This window comes from Doryrhamphus excisus, chromosome 3 (genome assembly GCF_030265055.1).
Source record: "Doryrhamphus excisus isolate RoL2022-K1 chromosome 3, RoL_Dexc_1.0, whole genome shotgun sequence".
NCBI lineage: Eukaryota > Metazoa > Chordata > Actinopteri > Syngnathiformes > Syngnathidae > Doryrhamphus > Doryrhamphus excisus.
This window is the reverse complement of record NC_080468.1, coordinates 22019702-22039025: the sequence shown is the minus strand read 5'-3', so window position 1 is coordinate 22039025 and position 19324 is coordinate 22019702. Positions and strand designations below refer to the sequence as shown.

Sequence of the window (19324 nt, the reverse complement as noted above, 5' to 3'; positions counted from 1 at the left end):
TTGGAACGGGACTGGAGATTTTGTCCGAAATAGGCGAAATCCGTTATAAAAAATCCGATATATGCAATGAATTTTTATTGGAAATGCATTACAGAAAAATCGGTTCTTTTTTATCTGTCCGTTGTGAGCGAATTTCCGATATATCCGAGTCCGATATATCCGAGGTTTACTGTAATATTTCCCTCCTTTTTCTTTTCTTTTCTTCCTATACTTCTCGACATGACCGCACTTTATAGTCAAACTACAAACTTTAACTCATAAACAACAAAAGATGCGCGTGGGTAAAGTGTATGACGACGACATCACTTGATTTGAATCCCGTTTCTTTCACGCTCACTTCATTAACCTTGCGAGTGTTAATGCCACCCTCTCTTTCCTGTCATGTCCAGAGATGGGAAGGTAACCGGAGGGGGGGGGGGATCCTATTTGTTTGTTTTGTCCTCCAGACGTGTCCGAGAGCAGATTAAGGGATTTAGCTAAGGGGGTTAGGGTGGGGGGCAGGGAGGGGAGACTTAAACTCCTTGCACGTCTGCTTGACAATCACACATTAAATAAAAACGCACACAGGAGGTCAGAAGCTCCGGCTAAAGATTCTTCAGATAAAAGTCCTGCCAGCGGCGAGGGATGGATGAGCGTAGAGACGGCGAGTGCAGTGCAGGGCAGGAAATGGTGTGCCGTCGTTTGATCTTCTTTTGTTTTAGGGCTAATCCCCAAATTTAAGCAGCAGGAGAATTAGGGACCCTGCATCTCTTTCGCACGCAAACTGCTTCCTAAATAGCAGCTTGGCCAGACGTCATGTGCCGAGGGGGGGGGGGGTTCATCATCGTGTTTAGATAGGAAACCCAGAACGACATTCCATATGACTGCACCGTGTACCATTTTATTGCAGACAATTGTTTGAATAAAATAGGAAGAAGGCCAAACTATGGGAGTTTATATCAATGTAACAGTATAAACAACACAGACATTTGTGGGAATAAACAGTACTGAAGAATATCAATTTCATAACACAAGTATTGATCGGATAGGAATATTCCCAATCTGTCCATCATATTCCATGTTCGGTCTTGTTCTTAGCTTCTCTTCAGGCTTCCTGCAGCTTCATTAACGCCAGTGCCAACTTGACACGCGAATGTCTGCATATGTCATATTGTTGGGGGTTGCGAAGGGGGGGGGTTACTGCAGGGAGTGTATGCAAATTTCAAAGAAGCAAATGAACGCCAAGCTCAAATTCAAGCGCAGCCCAGCGAGGCCGGGCCCCAGGCTGACGCTGGTGTGGTTCTTTTGTAATGTATATCAAGTTCACCATGGTCCTTTTCATCTGACAGCCCATTGTTTGGGGGTGTGGGGGGGGGGGGGGGGGGCGGCAAGCCAGTGTTCCACTACCCTCTTAGCCCCGCCTACCCTACTACACGGGAGCAGGTTGGCTGGCAATTGTTTTATGGAAATGTGCACAAGCCTGACCGGGTGTCTGCCAGGCGAAGGCTGAAGGGAGTGGGGAGTACTCTGATTATGTGTGTGTATGTTGAAGGGCGTGGGGTGTGGGGTGTGGAGGGGTGGGGTTGTGATGTGACGCCAACCCCAGCAAACGCCCCCTGACCCCGAGCAGATGGTGAGGCAGGGTCTCTCTGCTGAGCCAGAATTAATAGCGTGTGCCATGTCACATTGTCTACCTAAAAACTGCCCCCCCCAGCCTTAAACACCCCCTACCCACTTGTAAAAAAAACCTTGGCTGTGTTTCAATTTGTGCACTTCTAGCATGAAGTGTGCATAGTGTACATATTGAAGTGTACTGATGGAGACACAGGCTCTGCCTACTAAGTTCATAAGCGTGCTCGCTCCGATTGTTGAGTTTACTACCCTCAATCATCACCATCTTGGCTACATAGTGGAAGGGGAGGGGTTAACTCGAGTGGTTGCAATTCATGCTTCAAAAGGAGAGAAGAAGAGGAAGTGAGTAAATATTACGTTGTCCTTTCGGGTAAGTGCACTACAACAGTAATGGCATTCAGTCAGTCATGGCATGTTTGATGTGATAGAGTGAAAAGAAGTGTGGAAGTGGTAATTTTTTGGTTTGTTATTTTGTATTTCTTACGTAATACGAGGGTAATGGTGATGGTGTTAGCCCTTATCATGCACCTCCACGTCTCCCTTGCCCACCTTTGCCTGATTCTTCTTCCCATACATCACACATCTTTATTACCCCCCTCCCCCCCGCCACACATACAAAAGCAAACCCACCCATTCATTTATACACATGCAGCACATTCATGCCTCCTTTTAGCACACACTCATTCACAGGTTTGCCCACTGGCCGAGGCTTTATTGTGGGGACAATTAAGGCACCTGCGTTTCTAAAGCGTCCCCCCCCCCCCAGCTGAACGCCGCCACCCCATTTCCTTGCCTGCCCGTGTTCACCCGCTCACTCACTGCTCCTTTTATCCGGCCTCTCACTCGCTAGCTAGCGGAAGAGCGGTGCCGCTCATAACCCTCCCGGCCCCAAAACCCCCACTTTCCGTACATCCCAAAGTAGATTCAACATTGAAATTTCACTTGTAATGTAAGGTAATGGTTTAATTTCATTTGAACATGCATCAGATTACAATTAAGTGCATCACATAATGAATTCACAGTTCCACATGTCCGAAAGGAGTAGGAAGAAGCAAAGCTTATTAAATCCTACCCCTCCATCTGGTACTTTTACAATCAGTAACTGTTACATTTGTTCACTTGCATCACCAAACATTTATTCACATTTTTACGCCAGTGTGGGCTGCAGTGGCAAGACACGAGACACACTTCCTTTTGTATACGGGAAATGTATACGCCTCTGTACATGTCCACTGAAATGGCCTCGACGCTGCACTTTGGACATCCCTGATCTTGGAAGGATCTGAAAATGACACAAACCTCACCCTAACCCTGAGGATCAACGATGTAATTAGGACACACACCCTGGGGGGGCGCACATGTCTGTGTTGAATTTCACGGCAATCCACGGTTGAGGTTTGTTCCACACAAAACATTGAAACATTATTACTATTCATAACTCAACTGGCTGCAAAGTAAGCAGCGTGGATGTCCACTATGTGCTCTGTGGGTGGGGTTGTATCACAAATATGAGCAAAGCCTCCCTCCCTCTTTCTGTCCCCCCCCCTGAGCCGAGAATGGGACAGAGGGTCAGGGGCACGCCCCATCCCCCACCTTAATCACTCCTTCCTGCAACCACCGCCTCCCCTACCCCCCCCCTCACTCGGCCCCCAGACAGACAGCCTGGTCGGTGGAAGAGGCCGGGGCCACGAAGGGTCACAGCCTCGGCGGTTCAGTCACTTGGCCAAAGTGTTTGTGTGTCTGGCTCATTTCTGCAGAGTTTTTCTTTCAATGTTAAGTGTGGGCAGAAAGAGAGAATGGGCATTAATTAGGTTATGTCAACTATTTTTATTTTTATGAAATCTAAAATGAAAATCCTCTCAAACCACCCCGACAGTTCCCGGCACCCGCACAGGGTGACCCACCCCAGTATTGAGAAGCAGTATACTAGTTACATTCATTCATTCATTCATTTTCACCGCTTTTTCCTCACGAGGGGCGCAGGGGTGCTGGAGCCTATCCCAGCTGTCTTCGGGCGAGAGGCGGGGTACACCCTGGACTGGTCGCCAGCCAATCACAGGGCACATATAGACAAACAACCATTCACACTCACATTCATACAATAGACATAGACAATTTGGAGTCGCTAATTAACCTAGCATGTTTTTGGAATGTGGGAGGAAACCGGAGTACCCGGAGAAAACCCACGCATGCACGGGGAGAACATGCAAACTCCACACAGAGATGGCCCAGGGTGGAATCGAACCCTGGTCCTCCTGGCTGTGAGGTCTACGCGCTAACCACTCGACCGCCGTGCCGCCCTACTAATTACATAACAAAGCTAAAATGCGGATGTTTGGTTCTGATAGTTATATATTATTATATTATTATTATATTGACCTGCCCTTTTTGGGACAGTAACCACGTACACATTGTACACAGTCTACTTATTGAAGTGGAGGTATTGAAGTGTGCAAATTGAAACAAGCACAGGCCTCTTCTCCTAAAAGTCTCCATATCCAAGGTGTTTCATATTGGGGATGTCAAATATCCTTCCACGCCAAATGTTCAGGCATAAATCAAATCTGTTTTAGCATTTTGACATAATGTTTTTCACATATTGTCATCAGAGGTCTGCTTTTCTATTCAAACGAAATGACCCCGTAGAGAGCAGAGCTAAAACGGTGGCGACAATCCCGTTCGCCAAGTCTGCACAGGCTCTTATTATGAAAGTGAATCAAGAAGCAGAGTCTGGATGATGTCACATGACTATATGATGCAATGATGATGTCTATGCACGCTTGTGTGATCTGTGGATCAGCATTGCACTAATGCATTTATGATCCTGCACAATGCCTAAGAAAGCAGCCATGATTGAATGACCGATTCATAAAACTGGTAGTGATATCAGTCATTAGGACTGTAAAGACTTTATGGCGGTCTTAACGTGGTGGATTGGGTTTCTCCAGGTAGTCAGTGGCTTATTTTCCATGTCACTGCAACCCCTGTGCAGTTCTTTCCTTGCACTTTGAACTCACCGTGAACTGCAGCAGACCAAGAAAGGGGAAACATCTCTTTCCTCTGATTGGCTTTGTTGAGGAGCTTGCAAAACACCCCCCCCCCCCCCCCCCCCAACTGTCTGCATATTTTGGTCAGTGTCTGTGATGTCCTTGCATCATGGTGTGTCCCTCTGTGACTCATCCTCCCCTGTAGTCCACTCACGCTGAGTGCTGACGTCTCTTATTTGCTTGGTGCTAACGTCCACGTCTGTCTGCTGAGCAGTCTGCAACGTTTGACCCAGTGTCTCCCGACCCACTTCTGTCTGTTTCTGCCCCCCCTTGCTTCTCACTTTGACTCGGCTTGAGGATGTCTCCCTCATGTCTGGAAGTTTCAGCACCCGCTCGCTGTTGAATCAAATGACTTTATGTCCAAGATATGATAATCACTTTTTGAGACAGCATCTTAAGCAATCAACATCTGTGGATTTGTAGACTGGATCGAGGCTTGGAGCGTAGGTCACCATTCCAGAATGAGATGTGATGATTCAGCAAAGTGTGTGTTCCATTACATCTGGCTTAAAAGTCAGAAAAGGAACATCATACCAATAGTAAAATATGGTGGTGGTAGTGTGATGGTTTGTGGCTGTTTTGAATTCATGAATTCTGCTGTTTACCAAGAAATCCAAAAAAAGAATGTCCAGTCATCTGTTTGTGACATCAAGGTGAAACCAACTTGGGTTCTGCAGCAGAACAATGATCCAAAACACACTAGCAAGTCCACTAAAACTAAATCAAGACTTTGAAGTAGCCCAGTCAAATTCCCTGACAAATTCCTAAAGGCTGTTTATGCTGGGAAACCGTCCATTGTGGCTGAATTACAACAATTCTGAAAAGATCAGTTCGCTTAGTTTGATGATGTGAAACATTTAAGTGTGATAAAACATTCAGAAAATAAGAAATCAGGAATGGGGGGCACTTTTTCACACCCCTGCATATTTTTCCATTTAGCTCCCATTTTATTTTGTCTTTGTGTTTCCCTTAATGGAAAGAAATTTATGGTTCTTGTCTGGGGGGAAAATAGGTTTATGGAAAAATAGACGCCATCTCTTTTACCTCATAGTGATGGAAATGGGCTTGACATTTTTTTTTACCTTTTCCACTCATTTTCCTCCTCAGTAAAGCAATTGTCATTCATCAATGATCGACACGTTGTACTTTCCGTTTACACTAAAATGCACATATGACATATTTGTGAATAGATGTACTTCAAATAAAACTTTTATGGTTTTGTCAATCATCGATTCCTTTTCTATGCCGCTTAATCCAATGTTTTTGTCATGTTTTAGACAAATATTGAATCTAACCTGGTCCAGATAATGTAGAGGTTTTGAGTTGTATGAACCTGAATTTATGCTTGTTACATTTGGCTGAGTGCCAAATTTACAGGCACTGTTAAGCATGTTAATGGCATGTTAATGGCATGTTAATGGCATGTTAACGGCGGTAACAAATTTATTTCATAATTACGTTAAGTTTTTAGACTTTTTTTCCACATTGTACCACAAGCCAATGAGAAACATGGCCTCCGGAACATCCCAGGTCTATAGCATATAGTACGTTCATTTATATTTCTATTTACTGTATATAGATTTGCTAGATTGCTGCATAGGAAGAAGCAAGGTGAAATCCACACTATTGCCACACATTGTTACATTATGTTTTTGTATATTATTCATGTTTTGTATAATTGTGAAGTGACTATGGTGGTATTGAGGTGGATTTAGTTGGTTGGAGAAGGGGTCAGATTAAGTAATCTCCTTCCTACTCCGTTTTAGACAAGTGTAAACATGATGTACTTGAATGTAACTTTATCAATAAGCATGTTCCAAATAAACCAAACTCTTACCGTTGCGTAAAGTCGATTCTTGTTTGGGAATGGGAATGTTTGAATTGTGTTTGGTTAAAGTGCCTATAAAAACACACACAAATGTAGTTGCTGTTTGACCACATGCAGTTCACACACTCATACTCACACACACATACGCGTGTGTACACAAGTCACAAATGAGAGCATTGAGTGTGGTCTCCCAAGTGTTTACTTTGAGGTGGGGAAAACTCCCACTTCAAATCAGTGGCAAGATGAACAAAGATGGCAAACAGATTCAAATGAGGGCTGTCGGGACAAGTAAGTAAAAAAAAAAATAAAAAAAAAAAAAAAAAGGGTGGGGGTCAGGGACCTACATGAAGGTTTACGGCTTCCTGACCCCTCCCAGATAAACAAGAAGGACCTGACCTGTTTGTTGTGGGACAGATATATCACGTAAAGTACTGAGGAATGCACTAAAAAGCCACCCTTAAAGCCTATATGCCTCCATTACAAAGGTGTTCATTTTGAATAATACCCCCCCTTGTACTTTCACTGTGGTTTGGCTGGTCATGGGACTCCCCAATGTGATGGCAATGCACTAATCTGGCCTGTATGGATCATTCACATGTTCACACTTGGGGTGGCCGATACTGCACATTTTGGTATCGAGTCTATACCAAGTCAGAATCATAATGCACTTTATTGTCATTTTACATATAGTAGAATTAAATTGCAGCAGCATTTCCAGTGCATGTAGGAGGAAGTACTTGGAGAAAATGTACATTCCACACATGTCAAAACTGAGATCCATACCCTCATTCTCTTGACTATGTAGCCAACATGCTAACCGCTTATGTCCCATTTGCGGACCACAAAATACAGTGCAAAAATTATATATATAATTAGCGATTCATTGTGTTATTACAGTGGAACCTCATTTAGCATCACTAATCCATTCCGAGGTCCGACTCAAACCAAAACATAATCTAACCCAGTCCTTATATTGTTGACGTCATATGATTGTTTATGTATTGTTATTTATGTGTTATTAATAAACACACAGGAGGGCTATGGGGAAAAATCCAAAGGATTTGAGGGCCAATAGTAGTTTTTGCTTTGACTGAATTATTCTACACTATTTACTTTATTTAGCTCAGAAAATTTAATGAAAAACATGAAATGCTTGCATTAGTTTATTGATGCTGTTACATTTTTGTTAATTATCATACTATATATCATTGTGATTATAATTCTGAGCCACAAATTAAAGCCCGATATCACAAAATTATTCAATATATCTTGACAAATTGGTTTTGGCATCACTGGAGCTGTATTTACTTGGTATCAAATCGATACCACATTTGCAGTATCGTCCGTCTGGTTCACACTATTGTTTCCACATTTTCAAAAGGAAGTGCAATTTTACCCAAGGGAATTGTGTTTGCTTTGCAGCCTCACTATAAAACTGTTTTTTTAAATGAACCATATCCTTTCAATCATAAGCTGTCATGCTTGTCTGTTGTTATGAAACACAAAGCTTGCGGGGATAGAAAATATATCCCAGGCTCGGGAAAGCGATGATTTCCTGGCCACGTGATTTATGCCGGTAAACACGTGGGAATTGTCTCGATCAACAACTTAGCTGCTTCACAGCAAGTCTCGCGAGAGTGGGCGCTCCCACTGTGCTCGCCTATTGTGAGAGTTTTCCAACTCTCGCGCGATCAGTGAAGTTTCCCACGCCTGTTGTTGTGGCGTCTGCCCTGTTCTCTCTCACTCGCTCTCTCGCCCCCCCCCTCTCTCTCTCCTGTCTCTGCTAGCCGCCTCCCCTGCCCGCCGTCTTCCTCACCCACCCCCTTTCTCCGTCTCCCTGGTCCCCGCACCTCCATTCGGCCTCGGTTGCCTCGACGGATTGTTGGGGCTGTGAGAAGAGTAAAGGATATCGCGAGTATTGGAGTTTTGGTGAGAGTTTGTGGAAGATGGCGCCTGTTGTGACAGGGTGAGTCTGATATTCGGGGCTGGTTGTGGTGGGGAGCGGAGTTGCCCGAATACAAGTCCGCATTTGTGTGCTCTTAGCCGGCTCTCTGCCCAGTTTGGTGGGCACCTCGTTTACCACACCAAGTCGTTTCTTTGTTATAATGTGTTTTCCCATTACATTTATCACTTACTGACTGTTGCTGCAGTGTTTAGTCAGCTAGCTTAGCCTCACTTCACTGCTCTTCTTCGGACCACGGCGAGCTGTTAGCATGTTTGCTAGCCAGTGATTTAAACCAATAACAAAATGTACGCAATATTTCTACGATATTGCCTATATGTCGCCACAACATCCCCGCTTGTGTATGTGTTTCCGAAATGTGCTTCCTCGCCTTGCTGGGCAGTGAGTTGCTACTTAGACCTGGCTAACTGTCCGATAATGGACGCCGGCTAGCAGGGTACTAGTGAAACACGTTGCTGCTTTGTCAACTGGGGAGTTTTGTTCTTAAATCAAAATCAAACTGGTTGACACAAAGAGCTTGAGTGTGTATGGTGTACAACTTTGTAATAACGTGACAGTAACGTAGTCGGTCACTCAACGCACATCCTGTGCTGTCTCATAAAGCCACATTTCAATGGTGCATTCACACTTGACATTTTTGGACCGGTTAAAATGGACTACAGTCCGTTTGCTCTGCTAGCAAGCTTCGTTTGGTCAAGTGTGAATGCAGACCAAGATCCTGACCAAATGTGAACTGAGACCAATACACTCATATCTGGTCCGGAACAATAATAAAAAATAGATATTTGCTCACTTAAGCTTTACATTCACATTTTGTCAGCAGAACAAATGATGCTCTCAGTTAAGCATGTTGTGCCTCGATTGTTTGTGACAAGTACTTGAAATGGCGCAATCAAAACAAAATGATGTATTCTGGGTCACATACAGTTGTAGTACTTTCTAACTCAGATGAAACAAACTGGCCATAATATGAAGATGTCAAAAAGGTTCCCGGAAATATGCTGCAATGCTTTTCTGACAACTTTGGTGAACTGTAATGATCAACACAACCCCTTTGTTGAGAATAAAAGCCAGGTATGTGTAACTACTGTATCTAGTTAAACATAGCTGGGTCTTTTCAACAAAGGGCTTGTGTTGATCATTACAGTGCCATGATGTTGTCAGAAACTCTGTAGTATATCGTGCATATCGAGGAACCTTGTTGATGTTTTTATATAATCTATATACAACTTTGCTGGTTATAAAATCGAGTGTAAATCGAGTGGAAAATCTTGTGAGTGTGTTTGACCTGGAAGACATCCAAACACCCAGTGTTGTTTGGGGTGCACAAGGTTGTCGTACAATGTACGCATCACGCATGCTGTCCAATTTAAGCATATTATTGGGTGAGAACATTATTTGGTCCGCTGACAAAAATTACAAGTGTGAATTCTAACCAGACCACATAAAAAAATATTTTTTAAATTTTTGGTCTGGACCATAGTCACTGTCTATCAGTTTGAATTAACCCTAAGAGTGAAATACTGTGATATTGTGAACCCTGGCAGATAATAACACAAATGTAGAGTGCTTCGAAGGACAAATCCATAAGTGTTTAAATCTTTTTTTCTCAGAGTTGAATTTCCAGTTTTTACCCCAGAGATCATTACATTCCCTCATTTTCAAAGAATTCATTATGCTGAAAGCTTGCTCTGTAATTGCCACCAGATAACACATCAGTGATACTTAAGCTCTGGCTTCTAATGCTTTCATCTTCAAGCAGTTAATCAGTGGGAAATATCCCAAAAGTCAGAGCGGTGTCATATTTTTGACTTGCAAAAAAAGTCTTTGCATGCAATACAGGAGGTCTTTGGTTTATGAATGACTTTGGTTTCTATGATGTGTTGTAAGTCAATTTTCAATGTACAATTTGTCGAATTTACACTAAGGCTTGTCAAGGGAGAGTGGAGGCGGCATCGTCCGTCATCAGTGTAGTTACGCGTGACGACTATGTATTATTCCGCGATGCACACTTAACTAGTTCTCCAGTGAGTCTTGTATTTACGGTCGAAACTAGGTGTATAAGTAATTTATGGGAGTCGTAACCACAAACTGTAATGCCAAACGTTGTAAAACAGCATCTGTGTATGTGTGTGTGTGTGTATATATATATATTACCTGTATTACACATACAAACCTGATTTAGTCAATATTTCCAGAGCACAGTGGGTAATGGACATTTGCAAGTCTTGATGAATGTGTGTCTTAGTCGTAGAAGACCATCTGTGTGTGTGTGTGTGCGTGTTTGGGGCTTTCCAGCAGACCTGAAGTGATTTCAGTTAAAGAGGGGAGGGGTCACAGGGATGGGGGGGCAGCATGTTAGAGGGCATGGGGGTCAGGTCTGCGGGGTGGGCCACCTGTCCAGATGATATCTCTGGCTGGCTGTGTGAGTAGAGGGGGCCAACGTTCAACAAAAAGATGGTTGATGGTTGTTTTCCTCATTCTTAAGCATTTGTGGGTAAGATGTGTAATGTGTAACAAATTTGTATACATCATATTTGCAGTATTTCACTCAGCTTTGGGTTGGTGCATAGCCACAAAGATGCACACATACTGTATATAATGCATTTGCTCCTTCACAGATCAATTTCTCAAACTTTCATAACAGAAAGTCTCCCAACTAGGATTGGTAGGTTGGTGATTGTCGCAATGTAGCCGACTTTATTGCAGTACGTTCTCCACAGTTACGTTTCACAGACTTTCATAATGGCAAACAATAGAAAGACTCCAAAACAAGATGTAACTTAATGCGATTGCTTCTTAGCAAGCGATAGAGAGAGCAGATGAGAAATTGCAAATCACAGAAATGACATGCTGCCGTATCAATGAGATAAGGCTATTTAGTTTGTTGTTTGTTTAATAAAAGGGTAATGTATAGAGCAGTTCCATATGATAGGTGTCCTTAAATTACCTCTGTTGTGACCTGGCGCTCGATAGAAAATAACATTCACTTAAAAACACCTAGTTGGTGTTTGCTATGTAAAAAATACATTTGTGTCACTTTTGTTTGCATTGTGATACGAATCATGTTTGAGTATTGAGCACAAAATACACATGCTGTACAGTATTTTCTGCACTATACGGCGCACTTAAAAGCTTTCTAAAAAATAGACAATGTGCCTTGTAATCCTAAATCTGTAAAAATGTCAGACCATTTCCCGCTGACGCCGGGACAAAATACATACGCTAGCAGCGATAACCAATCAGAGAACATGAAGTAATATGTACAGTACGTACGCTTAATGTACGCCTCTGGGGCTAAGGTATCCACTTTAACTGTTGTCCGGCATCATTGCTGAACAGACAACGGGTCTGACTCCGACAATGATGAGAGGGGCAATCTTACAGAAAAATAGCTGCTGAAATCCGCCTCCTTATCTCCACGGGGATCTCCAATCGCTCTTGACTAGTGGAAGAGTAAGAGGTGCTCTAAACAATGGAACAAGCAGCAAGTGTGCCTTATGTTTGTGTCAAGTACAGAAATATCCCCCGTAATTGAGACTGTGCTTTGTAATCTGGTGCACAGATTAGTATTGTTGGATTTCTGTAAAAAAAAAAACATATGCCGATAAATGGCCTTCATAACCGATCACAAAAACCAATTGCCGTGTGGAGACGACATAACAGTTCATGTCATGTCAATACAAACATAACGTGAATGTCCATGTCTGCTCTGTCACGTAGGGTTGCCAATACCCGTATTGAGCTGACAAGGGACGCACTTGGTCCTTGCCAGGTGATTTTGAGTCGCTCACTATGGGTAATAAAATATTTACTTCAACTCATAGTACTTTTTTTTATTATTACTGTTTAATTTGTAGTTTATGCCTTTTTATATGATGACCAATGAGCACAAAATAGTATAAAGACGATAGCCACACTGTTGGAGTGGAGATCTGCTTGGTAAATGAAGTAGTGTACAATTGAAATGTTGCCAAATCATAAATAAAACACAAATAGATGACAGCTGTAATAATGATGATAGTTGGAGATCCCTACAACTTGGACACTAAATGTATTCTGCTTTATGTTAAGCATATTTGATAAAGATATTTGTATTATTTTATTCTGTTATTTTCATAATCTTGAACTAAAAAAATGAACAATTTATTTGCAATGTGTTTGTATTACTACAAAACAGGCTTCAAAGTAAATTTAGGTTTGTGTCAAATAGTAGTATTGCGTCATAGTGTCCAATGATGACCCTGGTCAATAGCACTCATCATAAATGTTAAAATGTACAGTTAATCCATGTGATCGTTTGGGACGATCTCACTCACGGATGATTGGCATTGCATTCAGAAGCATAAAATCCTGATCGGAGCATCCCTAATAATAAATACAAGCTGCACTGTTCAACTCAGATGATAAAATCTCAAACCACTTATTTCAACGCTGCTCTGCCTTTCGCTGTGCCCCCAAGGGGACAGGATTCCTTTTAGCTCACCCCCCCTCTTCACTAGACTGCCTAAAAGAAAAAAAAACGGGTGATGGCAGGCCGAAAGCTGCTGTAATGATACCACTGAGCCCAAAATGTGTGCAGCCATATTTGTTTGCACGAGCTCGCGCTTGGGCTCTGTGGCTGTGCTGATTGTGAACATCAGTGCACCGTGTACATAGAGCGACAAAAACTCCTCAACACAAGGCTGGTTTTGTGTGTTCCTGTGTGTGCGCATCAATCCCCCGAGGGTCCTCTCCTCTTCTCTGCTTCCCTTTTCATGAAAGAAGAGGTTCAGAGAGAGCAGCAGATGTCGAAGCGTTGACCTTTATGGTGGCACAGGCTCGGGCCGAAGTTAAAAGACTTGTCCACTTAACCCCCCATGCCCCCAACCACCACCCTGCTGCAGCCAAAGCAGCGACCCCTTGTACATGCAAACAGGGTACCAAAATAACCACACTAAACACATTTTGGTGCCGTGCTGTTGAGTCTCCGTCTAAAGTGGACACAGTCTAGAGACTAGTGTAGTGTCGTCTTAATGCAGGAATAGAATTAGAGCAAAGTTTGGTTCCTCTTAGATTGTGTCACGCTGATATGATGTCATAGCTGATGCAGCCGGCAGACAAGTAACCGTCACAGTTGTACACTTGTTCACTTTTGTGTACAACCTTTAAAATCATGGGGGGATTTATTCCCTTGCATACAGTAGTCTTTGTTTTGGAGGTTCACACACATTAATTATTTCACATGACTGAAATGTACCCTGAAAGCTGATGGTTTCAATCAGGATTTGGATTCAAATATGGAGTCAATTCAAAAACTTGTTTTCTAACAGTATTGCAGAGAAACAGGGCGGTAGAAAAGCAGCTTTACGTCATTAAATTATATCATTATACATTGTTTGCATGTATTTTGTTCTGAAATAAAGCTACCTTCATGACCTCATGTCTCCATTGCTGTGGCATTTGGGCTTCTCAACGCAAGCCAAAGTACGGCGCTGCATTTGTTTATTTTTCCATGGCTTGGAATGCATTTGTTCAATCTCGTATAAAAAAAAAACTTTGATGGAATTTGCTTGGAGAGGATACGACGGAACAATCTGATGTAAATCTGAGGCCAGTGTGGTTTCAAAAACAGTCTTGGTGTCATGTTTGATAGAGGCCCAATTTCTCTTGATGTTGTTGGCTCAGACGCTGGAGTACACAGGAGAAACCAAGCACTAACACGAAGCAAATGCCACAGGCGCTAGATACCTCCGTGCTGTCACTCTATTTGGAGCGGCTCAGCCTCTTTCTCACATTAATTTTCAAAAGAGTTTCCTCTTCTGCTGTTGGTAGTCTCTTTGCCAAGGGACGGTGGCTTCTGTGTCAGCAGTTTTTGCCTCCGTTGTCCCGCCACATTCAGGATGTTTCATTCAGAAAACATGAAGTGCTTCTGCCTGTATGACCACTCTTTCCTGTCATTCAGCTTTAGTGAGGAAACGCTAACATATTTTTGTATTAATTCGGAAGGACATTAACTTGTTTTTCTTTGTATTGTGATTGTGATGCTGTGTTAATCCTACTCCTGAAACATTCAGATAAAATCCATTGTTTGGCATTTTTTTTTGCTTGACTGGCTCATGTGTTAGTAGTGTTAGTAAAGTAGTTTGATGTAATGGCCAATACAGATATCAAACCCATCTGAAATCAGCACAAATCAATTACAGTAGTGGATCAATTACATAGTGGACCGTTAAAGGCTTGATCAAGCGACACCATTCATCACGACAATAGTCAGCAAAAGTAGGCAGGAGGAGGAAAAACTCACTTTTTCACGCTTTGTGAATGCTTTGGATGGCATCGGCTATTTGTGGGGTGGTAGGCTGGTGGTTTGTTTTATGAGGATCCTCATACTGTTTTTTGTGGTGATACTTTGGATGTGGGGTGAGTGTTAAACTTACCTGTTCTGTGCGATCGTTGCTCCTGTAATAATCAGTTTTTGTCCGATATCACTATTGATCAGGCCCCTTCTAATTCTATCAATGGATTGACCAGTGCGTTGAGTGACTGGAGAAATGTTCTTTTAAGATTTGATTTTGATGCTAGTGTACGTAAATTAAGTCGACTGTACCTGAATGGCTTGTTGTAATGAAGTGATGAATCTATCAATATTCCCAATTGATATTGAAGCTGCCCAGCACGTGTGCACTACTACCTGGGTTACAACAAAACCCTTCTGCCCTGGCACGCTGGAAAAAACGTCTCATACAGGAAGAACTGTCCAAATACACACAGGATCTCAAGTGCTGGGAAAGCCCCAATCAAGTGCTCCTCTCGTGGCTGGAAGCAACTGCCACTATCACCACATTAGATAAGAAAGGAGTGTAAAGCAACAAGATAGCTTGTTTTTGTTTAGGTTTTTTTTTTAAGTCCTTGACGTGCTAGTGTGCTATGAAGTTCTTCTCTCATGTACAGTGGAACCTCCGTTAGTGTTCGTCCCAGTTAGTGTGCTTTTTGGTTCACAAAAAGTTGGGGCCTGGGGTGCTTGGGCGCTACCTGCTCACAGTGGGCTGGGCTCACCAGTAGGTGAACAGCAAATAATCTCTGTCAATCAGTCAGTAAACATAACAATATTAATTATATTTCTTACATTTTTAAGAAAATATATTTAAAATTTAACTATTTAGTTTATATTACGGTTTGTCGATATGGAGTGTTCTTGAGTGTTCCAGCAAAAGCCTTCAACACCATCCCTACTGTCTATCATGGAGGTGGAAACATTCTCTTCTGGGGAAATCCCTCCTGAGATGTGTGAAACCCTGATGACCAATTCCAAGAAACGTCTGTCTCTGATACAATAAATCTACCATGAAAGTTCTATACACTTCATATCATAAGTCAGGGGGTAAACTTACAAAATTAGCAAGGGATCAATTTTTCCCACTGTATTTGGTAAGGCTGTGTCAAACCTTTAATGCTTTGACCAGCAGCTTTATGCTAGTAGCATTTTGTTGCAAAAAAAGCATTGTTGCAAGAGTGTACGATATTCTCTGAAGATGTTAAGCTTGTGATTTTTGCAAGTCAGCCTGCGGGGACACCACTCCTGCCCAGAGATGACCCTTCCTACCCCCACCTCGACAAGGAGGAGGGTGACGATAAAGCGAGACAAGGGCACAACAGGGAGTTCTCAAATGTCAGGAAAATATTCAAGGAAAACAGCAGCAAGAAAAGACCATTTGGATTCCAGGAAAGGTGCACTGTTATCGCTGACCGTTTCTCCGCATTGTGCAGTTGTTTAACTAAGGCTGCTGCAGTGTTTTACAGAAGAATCCGCCTGGTGGCATTCCTGTGGCTGTTGACGTCAGGAGGTTTTTGGCTCTCGCTTAGAATCACAATGAAGTAACGGACATGGCTGTCATTTTGTGGGACACTCTATTGATTGTGGTTAAAAGAACAATGCACTTTGCTTGTTGGAGGTTGGTAATCTCACACTTGTGGCTTCAGTTTTATGTACTGTACTTTAGCCGAAGAATGTACGCAGAGAATCACATCTGCTGCAAATCGTTTATGGGAAATTAGCTTATTTTTTTCCCTTCAATTGTTATCTCAATAAAATGACTGGCTTGGCTGCTGTATGCTGCTTTAAGCTCAACGCATAACTATTCAGGAAAAGAGGGTTTGTTAAAGAGGAACAATTTGCAAGAACAACAAACCCCCACCTTGACAGCAGCACTGAAACCAGACAGCGGTGATGAAGTGACAGAGAGCTTGGTGCAGTGTCTGCCTTTTGCTTTTGGTTTGTCCATGATCATCTCGCAGCATGTGGGCCAAAGGTCACATCTCTCACTCTTCATTTTTTTGTGGGTTTGCCCTGCTGTCGGCCGTTGGGGTGGTTCTGAGGTGAGGGCAGTTGAGCTGTCGTACAGCCACGCAACTCTTTCTATAACGGTACTGTTTGTGTACGCAACCAAAATAGATAAGGTCCACAGATGTAAAAAGCATGAACTCTTCAACAACAAACAACTTTGCAATGTAAACATTTTCTGGATGCAGCTTTTAAACGGGCTGGTTTTATTGCCACAAGCACTGCAGTTGCTGCCAACTGTATGATTCCTAAGACTATAATATAATCCACTCTTGCTGGTGAAATTTGTTGTTAGGCGTACAATATTCAGGGGAAAAAATAACTTGTGTTTTCATCTGTAATTAGAGCCTTCAGAGTCGCTGGACTTGCTGCTCTGCAGATGGAGCTTGTGATGATTTAGCCGCACAGCTGAGCCACGAGGCCACCACACCATTCATTATGAGGGAAACGTTCCTGCTTTGTAAACCCAGGGGAACTGACCGCATGTTACCAGTACCTAACTACTTGGACCGTGGAGTTCTGGTCCATTCATTCTGCAAACTTAGCATGCACTTAGCATGGTTGTCTATTGGCTTTTCCGTGTCATCATGTTTTAAGTGTCTACTGGGTCAGTGTCCGCTGTCACATTGTTAAAGAACAGCAACTAGTTAAAAAAAAAAACTCACAATAGTGGGATATGCTAACAGGAATAACCTTTTAGTTCCAATAATTTAAAGGAAAACTACACTTTTTTGGAATTTCATTCACAATCTTTATGTGAAAGTCCTAATTACTTAAAATACTGTGTTTGCAGCGCTAATTTCAAGTCTGTGGTTCTGCATTTTGTCAGGCTGGGAAAAACATCTGCATCCTTGGCAATTTTGGTAAATTGGAACATCAAAAAGTTCTGTTCATAGTTGTCAACAAGAATGACTAGGCTGCAGTCTTCTTTTATTACAGTTGGCTTGTGCATTTGAATGCAAAGAGCCTCGGGCTGTTGGTCTTTACGAGTCCCACTTTTTTCCTTCTCTATAAACAAGGTAGTTAATGTTTAATTGCTAAGACGACTGTTGGAATATAGTTTCTTCTAATAGTATAGATTTCATCATGTCAGAATCTTAAATGAATGGAAATGATAACAAATCAATAATTGATTAATGGTTATCATGAACTTGAAATGTCTCGTCTAAATGGATTTCTAAACTTTTGCTTTTGTCTTTTTTTTATTTGAAGTTGACATCTGTTGAAAGATGGACGAATACAAGCGCAGAGAAGTACGGGTGTCCTTCAGTGTACTATACATACTTTAATTACTTATTCTGTAGTGTAGAATGTGAGGAAAAAGCTTGATTAAGTGATATTACTCAAACAGATAACACAATGCACAATGTAGTGGTGGCTAGGTATAATATAGCAAGGTTCAAGGTGCTCAATTAAGCGTTTAAACCCAACTCTATTTGCCACGACATGGCCTCATCGTCATCATCGTCGTCAGTCTTCTTTTCTGTTTTAGCTAATGACGTTTTGTCGGCCCGCAGGAGTTTCCTGTCTAACTAAATGTGTGATAAATTTGGGCATGTTAAAATTTCCCACTTCTGTGCCACCACGGGAAACTTGTACATGAACAAAAAAGTTTTGCTCTTGGCTGCAACATCTTTTTTGGTTTTTAACAAAAAATACACACGCCCAATTCAAAGGGCTCAAGCCAAAAATCAGCATGTGGATCAAAAAGATCCGCTGTGGTGACTCTGCAATCAGGAAAAAGCCGAAAGAAAACAAACAACATCACTCCTACTCCATGCTTAACACGTTAACACACACTATTATTGTGATCACATGGGCTCTATCCGGCGGCCGCTGCTGGACAGACGTGTCGAGGTGGAGTCTGGAATCGAATGCTTGTATCGGTGTGCCAGTATTGGAGATTTTAGATACTTTTTCATGATATCAAAAACTGAACGTATAGTCTGAAAAAAAAACAACAAAAACAATAAAATGTTTGAAGACACTTGCTGGCCGACTGGACAACGCATTAGTAATGTGATGTGATGTCAGTCATGTTATGTGACTGTATGTGTAGTTTAGTAGATGTGTGTACAGGATGCAGTATGCCAGTATGTTTTTTTTTTTATGCTTTTTCCTGATTTCGGAGTCACCACAGCTTTTTTCTAGTGAAAAAGCTAAGCGTCTCTGTAGCATATTTTAGCAGTTGATTGACATTTGTGAGCTCAAGACCCTAACTCATATCCTCACAATGGCTGATGCGCTTTGCAGAATAATTTCCTTTAGCCAAAGCACGCTCCAGGAGCACAAGAGCGAGAGCTTACATGCATGTTACTGTGGTGGATTTTCATTCCCCGGTGTGACGTCCCCCTGAGTTCGCTCTGCTTCCAGCAGTGAGTCATCAGCTCATCAGAGAGTGAGAAGTGGGAGAGGGAAGCGGGAAAAGTGTGGTTCATTCAGGGTTCAAGGCCTCTTCCTATCATCCCCCCACTCTTCTTTCTTGACAGTTTCCCCCAAGCACATGACCCATCTCAAACCTTAAACCTCAGTTTAAGGTTGTGGAGCTTGTT

At 42.4% G+C, this 19324-nt stretch overlaps 1 protein-coding gene across 1 annotated transcript in view; it reads left to right on the top strand.

Annotated features, from left to right (window-relative positions):
- The first annotated feature begins 8250 nt into the window (after window positions 1-8250).
- Window positions 8251-19324, top strand: part of rbpjb (recombination signal binding protein for immunoglobulin kappa J region b) — a 28051-nt gene continuing 16977 nt past the window's right edge. The window contains exon 1 of the mRNA XM_058067697.1: window positions 8251-8452. Within this exon, the coding sequence (XP_057923680.1) occupies window positions 8433-8452 (20 nt within the window). The 5' untranslated portion in view covers window positions 8251-8432. The remainder of the gene's footprint in view (window positions 8453-19324) is intronic.